The sequence below is a fragment of the Papaver somniferum genome, unplaced genomic scaffold (assembly GCF_003573695.1).
Source record: "Papaver somniferum cultivar HN1 unplaced genomic scaffold, ASM357369v1 unplaced-scaffold_10, whole genome shotgun sequence".
In the NCBI taxonomy this organism is placed as follows: domain Eukaryota; kingdom Viridiplantae; phylum Streptophyta; class Magnoliopsida; order Ranunculales; family Papaveraceae; genus Papaver; species Papaver somniferum.
This window is the reverse complement of record NW_020618825.1, coordinates 9,681,756-9,704,354: the sequence shown is the minus strand read 5'-3', so window position 1 is coordinate 9,704,354 and position 22,599 is coordinate 9,681,756. Positions and strand designations below refer to the sequence as shown.

At 36.0% G+C, this 22,599-nt stretch overlaps 2 protein-coding genes and 1 non-coding gene across 3 annotated transcripts; 1 reads left to right on the top strand and 2 right to left on the bottom strand.

Moving 5' to 3' along the window:
• The first annotated feature begins 1,434 nt into the window (after positions 1-1,434).
• Positions 1,435-1,507, top strand: TRNAR-UCU. The gene has a single exon. It is a non-coding gene; the product is annotated as a tRNA-Arg (tRNA).
• A 213-nt stretch (positions 1,508-1,720) lies between these two features.
• Positions 1,721-4,806, bottom strand: LOC113326574 (pectinesterase-like). The gene is made up of 2 exons (XM_026574270.1): positions 3,631-4,806; positions 1,721-2,501 (listed from the first exon to the last, which is right to left on the bottom strand). Exons 1-2 carry the CDS (start codon positions 4,691-4,693, stop codon positions 1,810-1,812), a joined length of 1,755 nt encoding a protein of 584 aa, XP_026430055.1. The 5' UTR covers positions 4,694-4,806; the 3' UTR covers positions 1,721-1,809.
• A 14,605-nt stretch (positions 4,807-19,411) lies between these two features.
• LOC113326973 (putative F-box protein At4g38870) lies at positions 19,412-21,699 on the bottom strand. The gene is made up of 2 exons (XM_026574631.1): positions 20,037-21,699; positions 19,412-19,530 (listed from the first exon to the last, which is right to left on the bottom strand). The coding sequence occupies exon 1, from the start codon at positions 21,519-21,521 to the stop codon at positions 20,178-20,180; it is 1,344 nt and encodes a 447-aa protein (XP_026430416.1). The 5' UTR covers positions 21,522-21,699; the 3' UTR covers positions 19,412-19,530; positions 20,037-20,177.
• Between the last annotated feature and the right edge of the window lie 900 nt (positions 21,700-22,599).

Sequence of the window (22,599 nt, the reverse complement as noted above, 5' to 3'; positions counted from 1 at the left end):
CATCAACTTTTCCTTGTTTTATAGCCATGAAATGTTTTCTTTACAACGCAACTCTTGTCGTCCTGTAGTTCTGAAATCTGTTTAACACCGCTAATAGAAAGAATTTTCTGGGTGAGACGAGGAGTATGATCTTTCTTGTGTACCGTCTACTGGATCTATAGAGTGGATGTTGTGTACTTTCAAAGAATGATGGTTCTAATCAATCAATCAGTGAGTTTCTTACGGCAGACGAGAAAATGATGGTGGTGAAATGATAATCAGTTTGGACAGGTGATAATTTCAGACTAAATACTAGCAGGTGAGGATAAATCCTCCCTGTTTCTAGCGCCAAAATGTAGTTGCGGAAAATCCCACAACTACACCCAGTGAAATGATAAGAACACAAAGTCTAAGACATGGAGAGAAACTTAAACATTAATGATTTTATACACCTCTTAACACTATATATGATCTTCACACAAGCTTTTTATTAAGGATTTGGTGTTCTTACAAATATGATGAAGATTCAAGTTTATAACAATGGAGATGACAAGTAAAAGATTAAACTCTAATGGCTTCTTTTCTCTCTTCTAAAAGTTGTTTTAGCTTTGATACTTCACTGAGTTGTCTCCCAACCTCCCTTCTCTCTTCATTATTTGAATCCTTATATAGCCAAATATCCTGGTAGACGACAACTACGTTCACGTGCAAATCTCTGCTAGCTGATCTCTGCTCATTCTGTCTTATTCGCCAGGCTTTGGGGAGGTGTCGCTGTCCTTCGTGCTGCTGCTTCGTGCTCTTCCTGATATACATCGTGCTATACCTGTCGCATGGTTATTCTTCGTGCTTCTTTCTCCTTGTCGCATAATTACTCTTTGCCTAGTTTCTCTCTTCTTCGTGTTAATGGTTGTCTTAATCAGGGCGAGGTCATTGCTTAGCTTTGTGCGATATTTCGCCCCTACAGACATAAAACCTTCTTGTTTCAGAATGTTTGTGAAATTTTTCTCAATATATTTTCCAAGCGACAATTCCTCTTAGGAACACCTTAATGCCTTACGTAAACTCCTTAATCTCACTAAAAGCATTAAATGAGGCAGAGCCGAGAACTATGGAATAAGGTAATAGTACTACAATTTCATGAAAATGCAGTACTATTACCTTATTGTTTGCGCGTTGTTGCATTTTAATTCTGGTGTATCCTTGAACAATAAAGAATGTGATGCAGACTTAAACAAACATTACTCAGTACCGATTTATATTTTTGATTATTATTGTTTTGCTGTAATTACATCATGGAATTTGATTATTATTGTTTTGCTTATATTTTTCATGTTTACCGGTGTTCCGAGATTTCTTTTTTCTTTTTCTCATTTCTATGTGGAAATTGGATGAAAAAAATGTACCCCTAAGTAAAACATATACATAATAGAATTTCATTTCCTGTAAACAAAACAAGCACTCGTGGCCTAATGGATAAAGCGTCTGACTTCTAATCAGGCGGTTGGGGGTTCGAGTCCCACCGGGTGTGCTCATTCTCGTTAACTTTTTACTTCGTTTTTTCTCTTTTAATCTTCTTATCTGCTTCTAACATATACAAAAAATGCCAATTCTTTTTTTTACTGATTCATGGATGAAAAAGAAAACGTAATGGAAAACGTTGGAGACAATGTAATCAAGAACAAGATAAAGTCGTCAATTTTGGTACAAGAACATGATCATCGTACTTGTATCCAATAAAAAATGACACAATGAACTGAATAATTTATTAACTTCCATCAATGGATTGATATACATACATACGTACATACCATAGTCTCATGCACAATCAATTTAGAGACCAACAGAAAATGGAAATCCAGTATCACGCAACCAACTACTTCCGGCAACAAAGTTGGCAACCGTGAATGGTGCAGCTTCACTTGCACTCGTAAGCGTTCTATATCCTTTCCACGAAACCCTTCCAGAAGTTCCTGCACCAGGACCGGTATTCAAGTACTCTGCGTAGAACAATGTATCTAGAGCAAAAGTACCTGCCCATTCGCTCCACCCAGCAGGAACAATGACATTGGATATGGTCGTTTGCATTATAACCGTTCTCGAATATTGCTTCCATGGTCTACCAAGGAAAGTAGGGAAACTACTCTGAACCGGTAGTAAATCAGAAGTAGCACCAATTCTTGATTTTTGAATTACTATTCCGGTATTCTGGTTCGGGTCTGTTCTCCCCTGAGCTGTAACCATGTTTTTCTGTCCTGAATTAGGGCGGCGTGCGTGGATATCACAATCTTGCAACACAACTGCACCATTTCCAAATATGAAGTCCACTGTCCCCGCTACCAAACAATTAATGTAGAATTGACGAAGAGAATGCACGTAGAGTGTATCTTGGTAAGCTAACATGTCACACTCATAGAATGCTGATAAATCCGAACCAACTCTGAGTGCCACAGCTTGATGTTTACTTGGTCCAGCAGTGTTTTCAAATGTAATGCCTCTGGCCAAAAACCCATTTCCTACAACAGCTGCAGTAGTAAAGGTAAATAGCTTAGCATCATTAGAGTTAGCAATTCTATATGTGCAATTTACGCCCGATCGGTAGTGTCAACTTGTCGAGCCTAATAACAAATTATTGATAGATAGATAGATAGGTATAGACAGACAGACAGGTAGGTAGAATAGATAGATTCTAGCTATCTGCATGATAAATGATGCGTGGATATTGCACTTTTCTTCCACTCTCATCATGCATCTCCCAATTAATCAGACAGTATAGTACATAGTACAACAGTAGGCCATATGCATCAATTAGCAGTCACAAGATTCCAAGATATAAGGTCCCAAGCACCTTTATACCTTATGTCTCTTCTTTGATGCATTTGATTTCTGTGAGTACGCACCATCAGAGACAAATACATTTATGTACTTGCACAAAATGTTCACGAGAGTACGAGACCCAAAAAAATCAGCATATTTCAATGTTAACAGAAGAATCTATTTCCAAGAAAATGCAATCCAGAGAAATAGATATTGATCACACATGGACTCTAAGAACTTCTACGTGCACTACTGTGACGGTGAGTATATCATGGTCATAGAGTGATTTGGATAAGAATATGCATAAATAATCTTTAAAAGCCATTCAGCAAGCTCCCGACGGTCATCTAATAAAGGAGTGGCCTATATAATTCTACGTAAAGGCAATTTGATTGATGGACTTTACCCTTTAATTTGTGATTTATAAAGATCTAGCTAGGGAGACAGATCTAGATAAAAAGAAAGACACAGGACAGGATACACCTATCAAGGGTACAGCTGATAGTGATAAATAGGCCATATGTGCATGTAGTGGATGCGACCTAACTACTATTCAACAACAACTAGCTATTAGCCAAAACCATTAATAATTAACTTTTAGCTTAAATTGCTAATGTCTGGTAATGGAAACTTATAATGATTAGATTTTAAGTAAATGTCCGACAGATATCAAGCGGGGATAGCTCTGTTGGGAGAGCGTCAGAAGGTCGCGTGTTCGATCCACGCTCACCGCATTTTTTTCTCATGATCTAGATTCTTTTTAATCTAGAAAATTCATTTTAGCACGTAAATTATGTTATAAATTGGTTAATATTAATCAGCATTAGGATTACTTACCAACGGTAGCAGATTTGAAAGTAGTACTCCCATCCACGACATTCTTATTTCCGGTGATGATTGTGTTCTTTCTTCCATCTCCTAAGAACATCAAGTTTGTCTTCTTTTTTGGAACTTCAACATTCTCTCTATATACACCAGCTTTAATCCTAATTATATACCTCTTAGTACTCTTCAATGGTGCAGCTGCAACCGCGGCCGAAACTGTTTTAAAATCACCACTTCCGTCAGCCGCAACCGTAACATCAGCTGTCACTGTTGTGGACTGTAAAAGTCGACGGTCACCTGCTGATAACCAATCGGGAAACCCATCTGTGCTTTGGCTTTCAAAACTAGCTTTGTCGACTGCCGTTTCTCCCAATTTTCTGCCGGATATGTACCGCTCGTTTTCCATATCGGTGTCGGTTAAGTTTTTGATCATAGCTAGAACATTACTACACATTTTGTGTACATGTTGTTGACCTTTTATCAAATCCTGACGTACAATTTTATCAGCTTTGTTATAAGAAAATCCGTCAAGGCAAGTATCTTGGTTAGTAATGGCTGCACTAACGAGTGTTTTGAGATCACTTGCTTGTTGTTGTAGGGTTTTCTTGCTTGGATACACTTTAAGATCATCTCTTGTTTCGTGAAGTTCGTCGAGTGTTTCATCCACCATTTCTAGACAATCATGAAGAGCTTCTTTCTCACGATGCGACAGATTTTTTCTATTTTTGATCAACTTGGTAATGGTGAAATAATTCTGAGAAACTACTTCACATGTAAGGTTAATAGATAACTCTATCACATCTTTTTTCGATTGTATGTTCTGAGCAACACCGCCTGAAATACTTGCAATCGAAGAATAGCATAATTCAGGGTATAAAGTGGAGCTGCATGAGGATTTAAGAACAGCATGAGAAGTTGATAAGTACACACTGGTGTTTGAATTTGATAGCATGGATTCACCGGCAATGACACCGGTTATGGTTTCTATTGTTAGCAATGAGGAGAGGATGATGAAGAAGAGCACTTTGTTTCCCATTGCTGGCATTCCCATAAAGGTTTTCTTCATGGTGGCCATTTTGTTTCTTCTTCTTCTAGAGATAGAGGAGTGAAGGAGTTGTGTGGAGAAGAAGATGGGGATTTAGGGGGTTTTATTAAGGGATGAATGCTTTTCGTTTTCAAGACTTTTCAAACAGATTATTTATCGTAGAGCCAAGAATTAATAACACAATACATTCAGTAATGATCACATTAGAGTGTAAAAAAATATTACCAAGTGGTGAATGGTGCAAAGGAAAACGAGGGCTGCCATGAACAAGACTTTAATTAAGAGATCTAGCAGAAAGGAAAAGTAAAAGTAAAAGGGAAACGACAAGAACACAAATCTTTCTAGTTTTACCGACACCGACACTTTTACTCGCCTTAAATTTTTGATGGGGCATGGGGACTAATAAAAAATGGCCACTTGTCACTAAGTTTACTAACTAATTAGTTTGTTAATAAGGTTGTTTAGGGTAATATAGGCGGTCGTTGGTTTCCTTTTTTATCAAGCTTATTATAGGGGTGACATGGTTTATTAGAGGGGCGGCATTCTAATAGGACAAAAAAGGTCATTACATGATCATTCAAGGTGTCCCTTATCAAAAAACTGGAAAAGACAAATTAACCCTCATAATTGATAACCTAGTTTAGTGATGATAATCAAGTTTAATGTTAATGATTAAATTTATTTATATTAACTCAAAATCAAAACAAAATCAAATTTTAGAGTTTTAAAAAAAAACAAAGTTTGGAGATGGTAGAGAAGTTTTAACCCAAAATGAAGGTCAATCTCAATCAATTGAAGAAATTAACCAACAAAGTGAAAACCCAATGCCTGAAAATGACCAGGTATACTTCTAAATTAGTCCCAACTAGCTTTTTGTTGCTCAAATACGTAAAAAAAATTCAATTTCTTACATTTTCAGAGCTAATTACGGTTGGCATTTCGCTCGTAACCAACCGTAATTCATAGTTACGGTTCGTAAAAGATGAACTACCAACCGTAACTAGTTAAATTTGGGAAAAAACCCAATTGTAAAACCAGTTACGGTTGGTAACTAAATGCTCGATACGAACCGTAACTTTGGTAACCAAATGCTCGATACCAACAGTAACTGAGTTACGGTTGGTAAATAAAAATGGTTACCAACCGTAACTGAAGAAAATTTTCGGATATAAGAACATACGGTTGGTAATTGAACTATTACCAACCGTAACAACATCAAATTCTCCAGTTACGGTTCGTAATAGAGTTAAAATCAACCGTAACTCACATAAACCCAGAAATTTCAATTTCAATTTTCACCAAAAATCCTACTTTCTGATAGAAATTAAACTTAAATCAAACAAAATAAACCAAACCCTAACTGGGTTTTTCATAATATACCTCATATAAGTCATTTCCTGATTAATCGAAGACGATGAAATTTCCAGTTTTAATGGAGGTGAAGAGAAGATGAAGAAGAAGATGAAAAAAACTGATTTGATTTTTTCTGATTCATTAGGTTTAAAAAAAAATGATTTGATTTTGGTTGATTTAAGGTGAACAGGGTAATCTAGTTAATTTACATCCCCTTTAGGACATCCTCTAACCAACTAAAGGGACATTACTATCACAATACCGCCCCTATAATAAACCATGCCCCCTATAATAAGCTTTTTTTTTTTTATGTTTATACTAATGAAAGAAATATGAAGAAAGAGAAATTTCCATGGAGTTCTAACGTAGAAGAGGCGAAGAAGATCAAGCAGGCCAATTTTTTTTTGTTGGATTTAAATTAACTCTAAAATTAAAATTTTGGGTTTGCTTTGGATTTTCTTTATTGATTTTGGATCTTGTTTGTATTAGGATTTAGGGAAAACTATAACGTGAAGTTAAGAAATTAGATTTTTATTTCATGAATTTAGATCTTGATCTTAATTGTATTAGGGAAAACTAGAACGTAAAATTAAAAGATTAGATTTATATTTCCATGATTTTGGATGTTGAACGTAACAAATCTTTTAACACCACCAAAATTCAAACTGTCATTAACTTCGATCGTCGTTATTACTCTGTTCGTGTTATTACACTCTGTTCGCAGAAAAAGATTGAAATATCTGTTCATCTTAGTTCTTAATCAATGGTGATTATTACCTCAAGGTGGTTCTCAATGGCAGTGGCAATAACAGCGCGATTGATATTTTTATTTGCTCAATTTTATCGAGGTCTGTGAATACATATCATTACCGAAGCATTAACAGTTTTCTGATCCTTATTTTTATTTTTCTGGTAACAACTTCATGAATTTCAACGAAATAATTAAAGAAGACTAATTAATGGTGAATTCCTTAGATACCCCTGTTTAGAAATTCAATTAGCTAAAATCAGGTAATCAAGATTGACAAGCAGCCGTTTGTTACTGGTCCCCCCCCATACCCCATCCAAAATATCCCCATCAAAAAATTTCTCGATTTATACACTGGTGTATAACAATATTGTTCTCAATTCACGGGAGAACCACCGACAGACTAATGTCACGTTCATTTGAGTAAAGTACTAGGGCAGAAGAACTGTTGAACATTCAACTACTGAGGTCTGTCCGATCATTAATAAATTCTCTTTGGAAAATGATGAATGACACTGACATCTGCACTGTACGTATTACAAATACGTGCAGCTGAAGTAGCTGCAGAAAATCAGGTACAGTCAATGTAGCAGCCCCCAATGTGTTCTGTTAGGTAACAACTTACATCTTTACTATGCAAAACGACTTAACTGGACCACCATATTAACTCATGATGATGTTACAACTGTGACGTACCTGTTGGTTTGTCACAGTTGTTGGTACGTCCTCTGTTCACCTACATAGAGGAACTGTATATCTATAGTTTCGATAACAATGAGATAAACTTGTATTAGTATAGGAACTTAACGCATCGTCTCTGATTAATATGTGGATAACGGATTAGAACCGATGGTTGTCTCTGATTAATATGTGGAAAATGGTTTAGAACCGACAGTTGTCTCTGATTAATATGTGAAAAAAGTGTTTAGTTTATCTCTGATAAATATGCGAAAAATGGTTTAGAAAATCTGTTCTTCTCTTCTTTTGCTAATTGAGATGTAAACATCTGTGTTTCTCTTCTTTTGCTAATTGAGATGTAAACATCTGTGTTTCTCTTCTTTTGCTAATTGATATGTATTCCGCGTCTCCATGTGCTTTAGGGACCATAATGTTTTGCAATCACATGCAGCGAACCTTCTACCTCAAATTGATGTTTGGAGCTAACAGTATTATCTGCATGAAATTAAAGTAGACTTAGCGCCTACAGCTTATCTTTTCGTTGTAATGTCATTTTCTTACTTAATTTTCCCTTGTTGATGTGGTTGTCATTTTTGTCAATAATCGAACATGAAAGCTTTTCTCCATACTTGTTCAAGGTTAGCTATTTGAATGATGAAATTCTAAACATAAAACTGCAAATGAGATAACACACTGCAATGTATATAATCAACTTGCGATGAAGATTTATAGACCATTCTCGCTCTCAACCATGACTGCGCCTGATTGCAATTGATATTCCAAACTGCAAACGGCCTAGCTTGGCTAGCTTGCACTAGTAAACACTCCACATACAATTTTTACGTGAAATGGTAACTAAAGCACCGACACCGGCACTCTAATACTTAAAAGAAGATTGCCACAAAATTAAAAAACATAAATCCGGATCAACTTTCCCGTGCACCTATTCATGACTGATCGTGAGTAGTCCTTTTGACGAAAGTTATTTAAACCAAAAGCAATACAAAGTTTCTTGATCTCATTTTTAGTGTCAATTCACCAACAATATTGGCTAAATATGTTTAACCATATGTACATTCATAGTGAGCTTTTCAGCATCTTGTGAAACAATTATGAGTCCAATGACCGAATAAATGTATTTTATAACACTACGATAAATGCGTAGTGACAGAGCCAACTATAGTGATCTGAGATCAATAGCTCCATGCAACAATACTGGCCGGACTAAGTTCATTTTTCTAAAAGACATGTACATTCGTGATTTTTCACTGGAATTGCAACATGGGACTGGTGGCCTACGATAAATGTGCAACATGGGACTGGTGGCCTGAAAGAATATTATGTGTTTTTGATCTTATATGCAGCAACACAGCATGATCACATGCACCAAACTTTCTACCCAAAATTGATGTTTGGAGCTAACAGTATTAGCTGCATGAAATTTCAAGTTAACCTATAGCAGCCTCTATCGATCTTTTCTTTGTAATGTCTTTTTCTTTCTTAATTAATTTCCTTTGTTGATCTGGTTGTTGTTCTTTATCCGTTTTTATCTATATTCAAACATGGAATTATTGCTACAGAAATAATAAAGTTCATACATGTTTAAATAAAGTTGTGCGGATTATTTCAAAGGGTGAAATTCTAAAAATATAAGTCTGCAGTATATACAGATTTACATACCATTCTCGCCTGTCAACCATGCATTACTGCACCCAACTGCAATTGATCTTACAAACTGCAAAGGGCCAAGCTTGGCTAGCACTAGGAAATTAATATTCATTATACAGTTTTTCGATACACCAGTAACCAAGGCACCATCACCTTTACTCTAATAGTAATACTCGACAAGTGTATGCAACAAAAATGGAATAAAATACAACCTACTTTCTCCGCGAAAGTTTCTCGTACACATATATCCATGACCATGAGTAGTCCTTTTGACTGAGTTGTTAAAACCAAAAGCGATACCGATTTTTTCATTTTCTTATTACTATGTTTTTGTTATCTTCAATCTTTGGGCAGCGAGTCACGACCCTGAAGATGCTTGTCGCAGAAGAATTATAATTAATAACTGCAATAGCAAGTCTTGAGATTTTGAAGAAGAAAGCGTAGAATAACTATTTTTTCATTGCTCCTGCACTTGACAGATTTAGACTATTATCTCTTGAGGGGGTTCAAATCAATTCACTGACATATTGGCTGCATATGTTCAACCATATACAGGCTACCATGTACAATTAGAGTGAACCATTTACCACACGTGAAATTATAAAGAGTAGCATAATCCAATCATTGTACTCCCTTCGCTTTTTGAAAAGAAATATTTTCATTTTTTTCATTTTAATCTAAAAATAAATCAAATTGGAAAAGGGACAACGTTTCTTTTCCGAAAGCGGAGATAATATTTTGTAACACTACGATAAGCATACAGTGATAGAGCCATAGTGATACGAGATGAATTTCTCCCGTGGTGCGCTACTGGCCAAGTAAGTTCACTTCTCTATATATATATATATGCTCATATACGACATGTCTATTCTATTCGTGATTTTTGGTTGGAATTGCAACACTGGACCGGTGGCCTGCAAGAGTTTTATGCTTTTTTGATCTTATATGCAGCCACACAACATGATCACATGGGTATTGAATATCTTTATCACTGATTAATACTTTTATAGTACCAATGTAATCAATTACAACACACCACCACCAATAAAGCTAAAAGCTCCTTCTCTTTTTCTTTCCTATCTCAAATTTGTGCCAGTTATATAGAACTAAGCTATATCTACAACATGCCACTAGCTAGCTAGCAGTCATCAAAGATGTGGCCCTAAGCTGAATTTGCAACAAAATCCGGTGGCTAATTTGGGTTTTGATACTGTTGATACTTCTTTTCAAAGTGTAAAGGCACAATCAATGCTGCCAAACCATAAATCACGCCTTAATTTTTCTTTAAGCTTTTCTCATTAATTAGAAATTATCAGATTTCCTAGAGAACTCATTCATAGTTTTAATCATTTCGATGGTAAATTACAAAAGAAAATGTATCTGGCTGCTACAGTAACTATAATTCCTTTTAGCGATAGATAAGCTGCCTGAATCCACTTCCCAGTACAATATGGATCCGCAACCTTGTGGGACTGTTGTTGAGAAAGAGGACTAGAGTTTGATTTCTCTCGTGGAAAGCTTCAACGAACTCTCGTAACTCTCTGCTCAGGGGGCATACTCAATATTATCTAGCATGAAACAGAGGTTTGGTAGATATGTTAACTGGCATTTGTGACTATTGCAAGACCGTATGCACGAAAACAACATAGTTCTGGATGTAGTACATAGACCATGCATTAATCTTGCATCCCTTGCATAAATGTTCAAGCAGTACTGACTGACATACATGAGATTAATAATAGAAGCTTGTACTTATCTTGCTTTCTAGGTGTGAACTGATATATAGTTGTGCTTGATGCTCAACTGTATCAGTACTTCTGTACTTGACTAGGTGTAACTCGTGCGGTTGATCAATGCCACAGGTGTTTCCTTCTTTACTAGTAAAAGAAAAGGGTGCGGGGTCCTATAAATCCTTGGAGTTTAGGTGCAAAATTTACATTCTAGACATATTTAGAGTCGCAAGACAAATTGTTTTAGACCACAAGACACACTAGAGGGTTATGTATAATCTACATATCGAGCTGCATGTCAATTTTTTTATATTACCAAACAAGTTTTGTTTTGGGTTCAGTCAACGGTAGATTTTAGATCGTGGCCTCGTGGGCCGGGAAAATCTTTCAACGAAAAAAAAGAAAGAACGATTTTTTTTTGGCACCACTATTTTTATGGGACCATTGTTTTATTTTGGATAAGACATTAGAAAGTAAATCTAGGTCACCCCTTATCTAGATATTTATATTAATACCTAAACTACTCTCTTGATTATTTTTAGATTATGATTAGTGAAATATTAGTGAAATGATTAAGTTAAAAATAATTAGTGAAATTAAATTAAAAGATGAGTTTATTTAAAAAGAAGTAGAATTATTGAGAGAGTAAAGTTAGAGAAGATGAAGGAGAAAAACATGGAAAATTAAAAAAAAAATCCAATTCACTAAGCTTGGGTATTCAAGTGATGAAAGCTCATCTGATTCTTCATCTCCATCCTCTCCTAGAATATTTGTTAATCTTCACAATGATCCAGATATAAGTTATTTCTTAAATGGTGATTGTATTCTTCCCCAAACTCAATCCCAAGATGAAAATGATGGATTTTATCAACCACAACCGGAGGAAGAGTATTTGGGTATCCAGGTATGCTCCGAACTTAGATAATGTTGGTTGAATTGCTCCAAATTTTGAAACAAAATGTAAATTTTTGAAGTGGATTTGGGCTTGTTCGGTTACCTTATGTGAAGTACAGGTAACCGAACTCATCTGAAAGTGTAGTTCAGTTACCTTATGTGAAGAACAGGTAACTGAACTCATTTGAAAGTGTAGTTCGGTTATTTTATCCAAACATGCAGGTTACCGAACTCGCTATTAATGGAAGTTTCTAGGATTTCCAGAGTAATGTTCGGTTATTTCGCAACCAATTAACTAACCTAACTTTAGGTAAAATAAGATTTAACTTAGTGTACAAAGTTCGGTTGGTTCGCAACCAATAACAAACCGAACTTTACGTAAAAATAAGATTTAACTTAGTGTACAAAGTTCAGTTGGTTCACAAACTGCATATAAACAGACTATCTAACCGAACTATACATAATATAAGAGTAGACTAAGTTTAATAAGTTCGGTTATTTCGCAAACCTAAGTCCAACAACATAACTAACCGAACTTATCAAACAAAAAAAAATCAAGAGTTCCAGAGTTATATTCGGTTAACTAGATAAAATAGAAGGTAACCGAACTTTGTACTTGTTATTTGTTTGGTTACATGTCAACTTGCTTTATAAACCGAACCTGGAGTTCGTTTACCGCGGTAAAATTATCTTTTTTCCAAACTTTATTGTGATCTCAATTGATGTTGTTCCATTTCTTGTAGATTGAATGCCAACCTATACCAATGGATGATCAACCTTCTCCGGTTGATATGTTGTTAGAAGATACATTCCATCACTATGTCAATGATTTGGTATTTACAGAACCTATTGATGCGAAGAATTGGGCTAGAGAGCATGCCAAGAGAGCCATGTGCGTATTAGTTTTGAATAGAAAAGAAAGCAAAACTCGTTTTGAAATGGTTTGTGAGAGAAGTGGAGATCAGGATGTTAGTCACAAGAGGAAGGGTTATGTGTATAAAGGAAAGACGACGAGGAAGAACACAACTTTCTCAAAGAAAATTAAATGTCCATTCAAGCTAGTATTTAGTAAGTGCAAACAAAGGAATTGATGGGTTTTATCTATGGATAAGGTGGTAGGTCATCACAACCACCCTCGTCCGGAGAATCTTGAAAGACATGCAATGGCCGCGAGGCTCACTCATCAAGAAATGGAGAAAATAGATAAATATAGGAGAATAGGTATTTCACCACTTGGTATGCTTCGCTTATTAAAGGATGATAACAAGGATAACGTATCATCTTTGTCCACCATTTACAATGCAATTGAGACAATTAAAAGGAATGAATGGAAGGATAGACAAGTCATGCAACAATTGTTTTTGTTGTCTCAAGAGAAAGGCTACGCAGTTCAAAAGAAGGTAGGTCCGGAAGAAGAAATAAGTCATCTCTTCACCTCTTCAAGGGGGTCCAATAGCTGGAGGTAATGGGCCTTTACCACGTGACCTGAAGTGTCGGAGAAGAAAATGGTTCCTAGTTGATATAAAAAATAAGCAGTCACATGGTGATTAATCTTCTCCGGTGTCATCACCAAATTTCCTTGAGCAACCAAATCTCTCGTCCCTTCAAACTCGTCAAATAAGGTTTTCATCTTGATCTTTTTCAACTTCTTCTTGTACCTGCGGTCTGTCTTAAACTCATTATACTCATCACTTTCATCAGACTCTTTTGCAGCTCTTCTAAACTCACATTGTGCCTTGTCAGCGCTCCATCCTAGACACTTTTCGACCAACTTTTCAAGAAGTTCATAACTCATCAAGGGATCATAGCCTTCTCGAACACTTGTTCCCGTAATTGGTAGGCCCGTGATTCTAAAACAATCATCCGGAGTTATTTCCATCTCGCCAAACAGTAGATGAAAGGTATCCGTCTCTGGATAAGCCCTCTCGGCAAATGCAGTAATAGTGACAGCATTAAAATGGTGCACATGTTGTATCGCGTTCCATAGTACACAATCATATACCGCCAACTTGACCTCATCACACTCATTCTCTATACTCCACATCTTGTTCTTTTGACGTTTCAAAACACAGAAAGCATTATTATGGTCCTACAAAAACAACATCATATCTTATATACTAATATATACAGAAAAATATATGTCAAAATATAATAAAATGACTGAGAAATCTTCATGGTTAAGATTCAATACCTTTGTCGCGAAGATCTTGGCAGCCAATGAGTTTTTGCAGCCAAGCAATACCTCCCCTCCATCTCTTGGATTACCATAAGTTTGGTTCTTTGGCGGCAAACACAAATTGTCATCAGGAATGTATGCATATCTAGCACAAGGCTTTTAGGAGTCTTTCTAGGTTTTTTCTTAACTATTTCTACTTGTTCCTATTCCTCTTCCTCTTCATACGAGTCCTCCACCGATTCATCATCTTCATTATCTCCATCCTTATCTCCATCTTCCTCATCTTCTTCACCGTTATCACCGTCATCCTCATTTCCTTCTTCTTCTTCAACGGGTTCCTCTTCTCCACCTTGATTATGTTCTTTTCCACAATCTCTTCATTAACTTGTTGGATTACATTGTCAACATTATCTCTATTGACATCATCTTGGATGACAACACCCAGTAATGACCCACCTCCAAACTTAGCATTTTTGGCTTCACGCTTATCGGCACCTAAGTGTTTTGGGCCTCGAGGCGTGGGAGTTCTGAAATCTACAGGTAATGGTTGGTTGGATTTCTTACCTTTGCCACTAATCAAGAAAACAAAAGATATTAGCTTAACCGATAAATGATTGACTGAATCAGATGCAACATAAGGTTCTCAGTGCAAGGTTTGGTTAGTAGGAATAATTCATGAAAAACAGGCCAACTCTAGAAAAAAAAATTTTGTTCCAGGGTAGAGTTCGGTTAGTCCATCTTTTTTACGAACAAACTGAACTCGACTTATATATGTAATTAGGAAAGAGTTCGGTTTGTCAAGGTTTTTTGCGAACAAACCGAACATATCGAGCAGATTTCGGTTATATAAGAACTCAACATAGTGGGAAAAATAGAACAGTTTTGGTTACATGGAATCTTTTTTTTTTTTTGATGTAATACGGGTAGAGTTCGGTTACATTATAGTTTTAAAATTTTAAGCGAAACAACCGAACATAGTTGGCAGAGTTCGGTTATATGGGTACTCAACTTAATGGCAAAAATAGAACAGTTCGGTTACATGGATTTTTTTTTTTTTTTGGTAATATGGGTAGAGTTCGGTTACAATACAGTTTCAACAATTTTTGCGAAACAACATTACCAGGGTACAAATAAAACGCGTTCTAACCGAGCTCAACACTGTAACTTCCATATGAACCCTATTTTGATGATTTATATTCAATTGAATCATTGAAAATCAAATTAAAAGTAATGGGTTAGTCAGGAAATACCTGCGGATCGGTCCCATGGCAGACTCAGGGTTCTTCTTGCATCTGTTATGTGTTCACCTTCCGGTTGAAGTTCTTCCTCAATTTCATTTGGTTGATTAGCTAGATGTCCTAATGGTGGACCTGTTCCTGGGAGTCTTTTGGTTTGTTTTCGAAGAACCATTTATATACTTGATTGATTAGTCAACGATGAAAATTTTATGAATCGATGATTAATCGATGAAGACGATGTTGAAATGAAGAAGAGAGAAGAAGAGGAAGAGGAGAACTGTTTTTCTCCAGCACAGTTTGCGGCAGTTTTTTTTTTTTTTCTTTTAGATTAGGTTTGAAGATTATAAATGTAGGGTTAATGTTAATTCGGGTAAGGAAAAAATTGGTTAACTCGGGACTTTAGGACACTCCTTACCATTGTAGGATAGGTGGCCTTAAAAAACAATGGTCCAAAAAAATAAAAAAAAAACAACGGTGCCCAAAAATTCGTTCCACAAAAGTAGAAAACGGACTTGGGTTTTAAAGCTCATATACTGCCCATTCATCAAGTTCATCTACTACCCATTCATTTGGGTAAATTGATGAGATGAAATTTCTCTTATAAACCCTACTACATACTGACTTTTAGGATTATCTTCGGTCTTCTCTTGAAGTCGGATCAATTAGGAGTGTGCTCATCAGGTAACAATTTCTTCTTCTGCATATATAATTCTCTTTGTGATTATATAATTTTAAACATGATGAGAAACGTGGAAGCAACAATGAATAGAAGAATAAGATCATTGATAATTAGAAATAAAATAAGAAGGTATTCTAATATTAACACCGGAACACACCATGGCTGTTGTTTTCCAGATCGTGATGATATTTTGGTTAAAATATTAAGTAGAGTCCAGCAGAATCATTAATGAGATGCAAGTGTGTATCAAAACATTAGAAATTCCTAATAGAGAAAGACATATGCTTAATCAAGTTGCATGAAGCGCATAGACCTAAATGCATTACCTCATTTCTTATCTGTCCAACATGGCCTCAACGTCCTCTAACTGCAAAACCACAGTTTCCTGTTCCTGGAAGAGTAGAAATCAGAAGTATTTTGTTCTTTCCGGAAGATTTAATGTTTGATGACCATGAAGGGGGGTCATCAATTTCAAACCCCACTGATATTGATTTCTGTCGCGGTGTGTATCATAGCTTGATTCTAGATGTTGGATGTCATATGCTCCAACCCGTATATGGGTTGGTTTGTTTTGTCTGTTGTGATGGGCCTTCTTCTTTTCTCATATACAATCCCTGCACTGGAGAGAAAACGTCTTGGATTGAAACAAGTACAAGTGAGGTATTTGTTAGCAGCTTCGGCCAACAAGAAGTAGCTGATTCTGCTGAAAATTTGAGTCTCGGTTACAGACATGTGTTTGGATTCGGATACGACCCAACTACAAAGCAACACAAAGTTTTGTGCCTATACTCGGTTACTGTGTGTAAGAGTGAAATTCGGCGGGGTCGGGAGATATCTAATGTTGTTAGGCGAGAACTTACATGCGGGGTGTTCACAGTAGGTAAAAATAAATGGAGAAAGATTGAGGATCACCAAGCTCCACTCAGAATTCTAACTAATGAAAAAACTGTTTATGTGAACGGTTTGATATGTTGGATCAATTATCTAAATCTCCGAAAGGAATACAAAGTCATTGTGTTTGACTTCGGAAGTGAAACATTTAGGACGATCATTATCCCTGATTGCATTCCTAAAGACCTTTGGCTACACTAAAAAACTAGTAAATGAATTAGTAGAAGTGGATGGGCATTTAACTGTTCTAGTTCAAGAAGGAGATGATCAGCTCAATTTGTGGATTTGTAATGGCAATGATGGTAATGCTAATGGTTATTGGATTAAAGAAACAATCCAAATGCCTTGTCCATGGGGTGAATTAAGCAATTTGGATTTCAAAGCCATTTGCGGCACAGACTTGGTAGTCGTAAGATTCATAAGAGATGGAGAGAATCGTCGTGAATATGTTAGATATTACAATAGAAAGGTGAAGAAGTATTACAAAAATAGATATGAGTCGGATCTTTCTCGTCATCCTTATGTTGCTGGTGCCAGATATCATATTATTCCATTTTGTGAGACTTTGTTGCCAGTTCAGGCCATTCAGCACCCTGAGGAATTCAACTGATATTTCTTGCACATATGCTCCGGCGACATCAATTAGGTATGTACTGATCTATTATTATTACCAATAATAACAGTGCATATGTGAATCTTTTGATTAGTATGGGTGGGAAAAAAAATAGTCATTACCTATTAGGTGCTGGAGCTATTTGCAAAAATATGTTTTCAATAATACCAAGATTAAACAAGTAACAATCTCTTCATCATTTCTCTCAATGCTTTGAATAATAAGAAGCTAAACTGTTGCCAGTATGGTTGCTGCTGCAACTATTTTTTTCATCTCTATGTGTCTGCTAAATAACTCATATCTCTACTCTTCTGTAAAAAAAATTGTGTAGATTGGTATGTATAGATTTGAGAGGATACCTACATTTATACTCATTAGATTTTATTGTTTAATTGTTGCCAATGGAGATGTTTAACTGCATCAGTACTCAGTCATGACTAGGGTCAAGTGTTTTTTAGTAGAAAGACTGAATAGAAGGTTCTTTGCAAAAGTAAGTTTGTAGCCTGGGCTTTGCTGGTTCAATCAGTGTGCATTTCACTGAATCACAACAATATCAACTTTGATCAAATTAATATAGATGCTTCTTTTAAGAAGGAAACAGATAACGGTCGCACTGGACTGATAATTCTTGCGTATGCAGGGTAGTGTTTTGGAGCAAACGGACAATTCTTTGATGGAGGGATGATAAAGGATCATGAAGTGGAGCAGCTGGAATGCATATATTGTTTCAAAGGAAGCTGTTTATTGGGGAAACTCTTTATATTATGAGAAAATTATATTTGATTTAGATAATGAACTTCTTATTAATTCTTCTTATATTGGAAGAATCATGGTTTGATTTCAGATATTGAGTTTATTTTACAGAACAAACATCTTTGGTACTGTGAATCTGTCAAACGCCTTAAAAATGGTATTGCAGATTCTTTAGCTAAGATATCTAGAGTCAGTAGGTCTAATATTGAATATTGTAATCATTTCCCTCTAGATATCAACTCCTGGATCCTGAGGGAAAACCCTGCTGAAACCTCTTAATCTACCAATAGATTTCATTTTTGCGTTGAAGAAGGTATGGCTTCCACCATTGCTATCACATCATCTATGTTTGGCCTTTTCCATGGGCTTGTTGTAGTACTCAAATATGCTACCATTTGCATGCACCTCCACTGTATACTACGAATTCTTTCGGCAAACTATAATTTGTAGTTTGAGATGAACAATACCAATCCAGTCTGGGTGAGTTCATCGCATTACAATCAAGACATACATTTAGGAGTTGTGTCAGATGAAACCCCACAGCTGTATAATCTGATGTATAGCGTGAAATTCTTGAACTTTGTTTCTTCTGGGGCACATGTAGAAATGCAACCATAATGTTTCTATTGAGAGAAATAATGTTTCCGTGAACAAGTCTATTGGAAAGTTGTTCATGCATATTATCAATAGAAACATTATGCAAGAGTGTAATTAAACATATTATCAAAAGAAATTATGATCGAACCACTGGTTTAGCTTACCTATGAGATGCAACGTTAAAATTTGATTGAATTGTTGATAAAATTAGCTGTAAAATTCTCTATCAATTTGCGAAGGAACCATCTAAACCGATCGAAGCATGACTTCAAATGGGTTATACGAAGATCAAGCCAATCATATTTTGAAAATTTGATAAAAAAAAAAGGTTTAGGTGTCAGATGGCTTAAAATATAAGGGATGTACAAAACATATATATGCAGGGTGGAAGGACTGACGGAGAGGCACTGTTTGTACCATGAGTATTTTCAGGCACAAACAGGAACCTCGCAACATTGAGATTAATAAAAGTGCTCCTGTATGGTCTATCATTACTAAATGTTCAGGCAGTATTCCATAGTCAGATTGCTGACAGAAGTGCTTCGGCGACATCAATTAGGTATGTACGGTCTATCATTATTAATAAAAACATCGCATATGTGAACATTGCAACAATATGGGCTGTATTTAGTCACTGACTATTCCAATGTTGTAATATTTCGCAGATATTATTGTAGCCAACAGACTTTCTTTTTCTCCATGGCATCTCCAAAGCCATTTACAAAGCATAGCTGCATTCATTGCTTCAAGTTTCTGAAGAAACCCAGCAAATACCTTTTTCACCATATTTCTTACTCCATAGCATAAGAGCCTTCTAATTTTCTTTTCTGAACAGTCAAGTATGCTTTTCTGGAGCAGCAAATAGTGAGAAGTAGTAAATAGGTAACCCAGACAGAAAGAAACGAATTTCCGCAGCACAATCATTCCTCCTTTAGACAAATTATTTTGCTTCCACATAGACAAAGTTTACAAACAACGAGGTAGTGCCGTTGTACAACACATGGGGTTTATGTCAGGCTTAGGTTGGTGTTGAGGAACTTGCAAACAACAAGGGGCGATATTGTACTTACAAATAGAGGAGGAGGTGCTACAACACCATATTTTTTAAAATAAATTAACGATCACTGAAGGTAATTCCATTCAAAACATGAATGCATTAGGATGTTATAATTAGCAATATAGCTGGTAGCATAAGAGAGGAAGAAAGTACCACACAACATATCAATGCATCTTGAAAATGAAGCACGCCTAGAATCAATTTGAAAACATTAACGCTTGATAGTCTCAATAATTAATAAACCAAGGCTCTAATAACTTGCTGAAAGATTACAAATATAAGATGCAGAGAAATGTACCTTAATCGTTCGAACTTTATAATAACCAAATCAGCTGTTCCGTGTCGATTCAGTCGCCCAAACAAGAGATTGCAGTTCGTATGAAAATCTTACTAATCAACTTCCGGTCAAATGCTGAATGACGTACTTCTTAATGATTCTTTAAAGGATAAGGCTTTCGTTGAAAGATGTACATAGTCTAGTACCTCTCCAACCATGAACCGAGTCTAGCTCTTTGAGTTCTATCTGCTCAAGTCTTGTATCCTTAATACAGCAAGAATAAAGAGATATAGTAACTTTAGTTCCAGCGGCATTCTTTTGATGGATTTCTAATAATATTTGGTGGGTTCCAGCAGCGGAATGAAAAAGGAGATTTCTACTTGCATCCCAAGTTCCCCAACTAACAGGTAAGACGATAGTCATTTGAGTCCGATTCTTGCCACCAATATCTGAATCTGTAACTTTACCCATTCCCCTGTCATCTTCTTTATATATCCATAGCCTGGCAGTGTAACAACCACTCCTACGTAATACAGAGACATGATTTTGCAGATTTAATAAAAAAACATCCTTAATGCTGAATAAGAGACCATCTTCTAACTCAATGAAATCAGGGATTTTGATCGTTCTAAACTTCTCACTTCCAACGTCAAATGCCAATAAAATTCCGACATTAGAATCCCGCCTCAAAAGGTTAAGGGGATACCAATAGATAGAACCATTCACATAAACAGAAGGTGAATCCGGACTGAACTTACAAATTGGGACTTGATCAATTCTTCTCCATGCATTGTTGTGTCTAACTACGGTTAGTATCTCCCAAATTTGATAAGTAAGACCATTATCCTTGTTTATCGCCCACCTACAGATAACTTTATGTTCCTTACCTATAGGATCATATCCAAAACTATAAAGACAAGTATAACTTACAGAGTTTTTGCAATTTTGTGTTTCTTCCATCAATAATGTTGATTTTATCCACGGAGTTACTTCTCTAGTACCTATATTAAACAAACAAGCAGCATTCATAGAACCGTCAACGAAACAAACCACGCCATTTACACCTCCTAGCATTTGCGTATAAGAAAACGGAGTAGTGTTATAAATATGCGTAATGGTTGATGCTACATTCCCTTTTCCGTTCCATCCTCTTTCATCAAAGAACACGTCAGCAATCAAGAAAACCACTCGCCGTCCCTTAAATTCGATGTCCATGCTCAAGTTCCCACCTTTCCTATTACATCTCCGTCGTGGTAAAACAACAAAAAGACTTAGACGTAGTGGTGGCTTCAATCGGTGGTTAAGATGTAAATCGATAAAATAAGGATCTTGGAATAAGTTACACCAACGTTTTGCAACACACTTGAATCGCATTAGTGACTTCAATGGGAGTCTACTTACTATATTATTTACTACATTTTCCTCGTCCATAACAGCTTTACTATCCCCAGATTCAACACCATTACTACTTCTTTTTGTCTTCTTACTCATCATCTTTCCTTCCATTCCGTCTAAGGAAATAAATGAACCACTGCCGTTCTGAGAGAACTTATAACAAACAGTTTGAGGACATTTTGCTTAGACCTTATTTCACATTTCATTTATCCACTGAAAGAAAAAATTTACGAACAATGATTGATTAACAATCAACACTAAATATAGAGAATTTCATAATACCATGGAATCACTGACTGTTAACGGAAATGCTGAATCGAGCAAAAAAAAAAAAAAAAAAAAAAAAAAAAAAAAAAAAAGGAAAAAACAAAAAAAATGCTGGGATGGAGAAGAAGAAAACCGGGTGTGAGAGAGTATTTGGGTCCACTTTAGCCCATTGTCTTATCCAAATGACAAAATAAGGGTCTTTCTATTCCATATCCCCACATTTTTTTTAGTTTCCATCCACATTTTTTTTTGAAATGATTTACTTATCTAGGAATTATCCCAATGCGGTTGGGTGGGATGGGGCCCACAAAATTGTGAGAGGCGGGATCGGGAACTCCAGATGTTGACTTTCTATTTATGGTTAGCTAAGTCGAAGATTACTTTTTCTTTCTCTCCACCACCCACCATTCCATCTCCATAGTGCACCACTACCTCCGATCACTTTTTCTTTAATTTATGTTCTTAATTCTGAGTTTTCAAAAAAAAATTGAGAAGAAAGGTTAATATATTGATTAAAAAAATGAAAACATACGGAAAAGTAAAGGCATTTAACAGTACAAACAAGAGCCAAATGTTATGCTTAAGCAACAAAGACTAAGCTCAAACAACAACAAAGCAACAATATCATAACACTAAGAAAAAAGAACTTCTTCTTAGCGTATTTCTTTTGGCCCTTCCAAGTTGTTCATTGCTAAGATCACCTTTCTAGCCTAATTTCTCAATTTCCCTCTTCTTCCTAGTTTTCTGATATTTCTCATTTAACTCACCGAAGATTCTTCTTTTTCCCTCTTCTAAACACCCACTGGGTGCTTCTAAAAGAGCAGCAAACTTGCAAATATTTTCTACTTGTTGAGAACTAGACAATGGTGTTCTACGAGGGATAACACCAAGAGATTTAACCTTTTTTACTTCCATATCATCA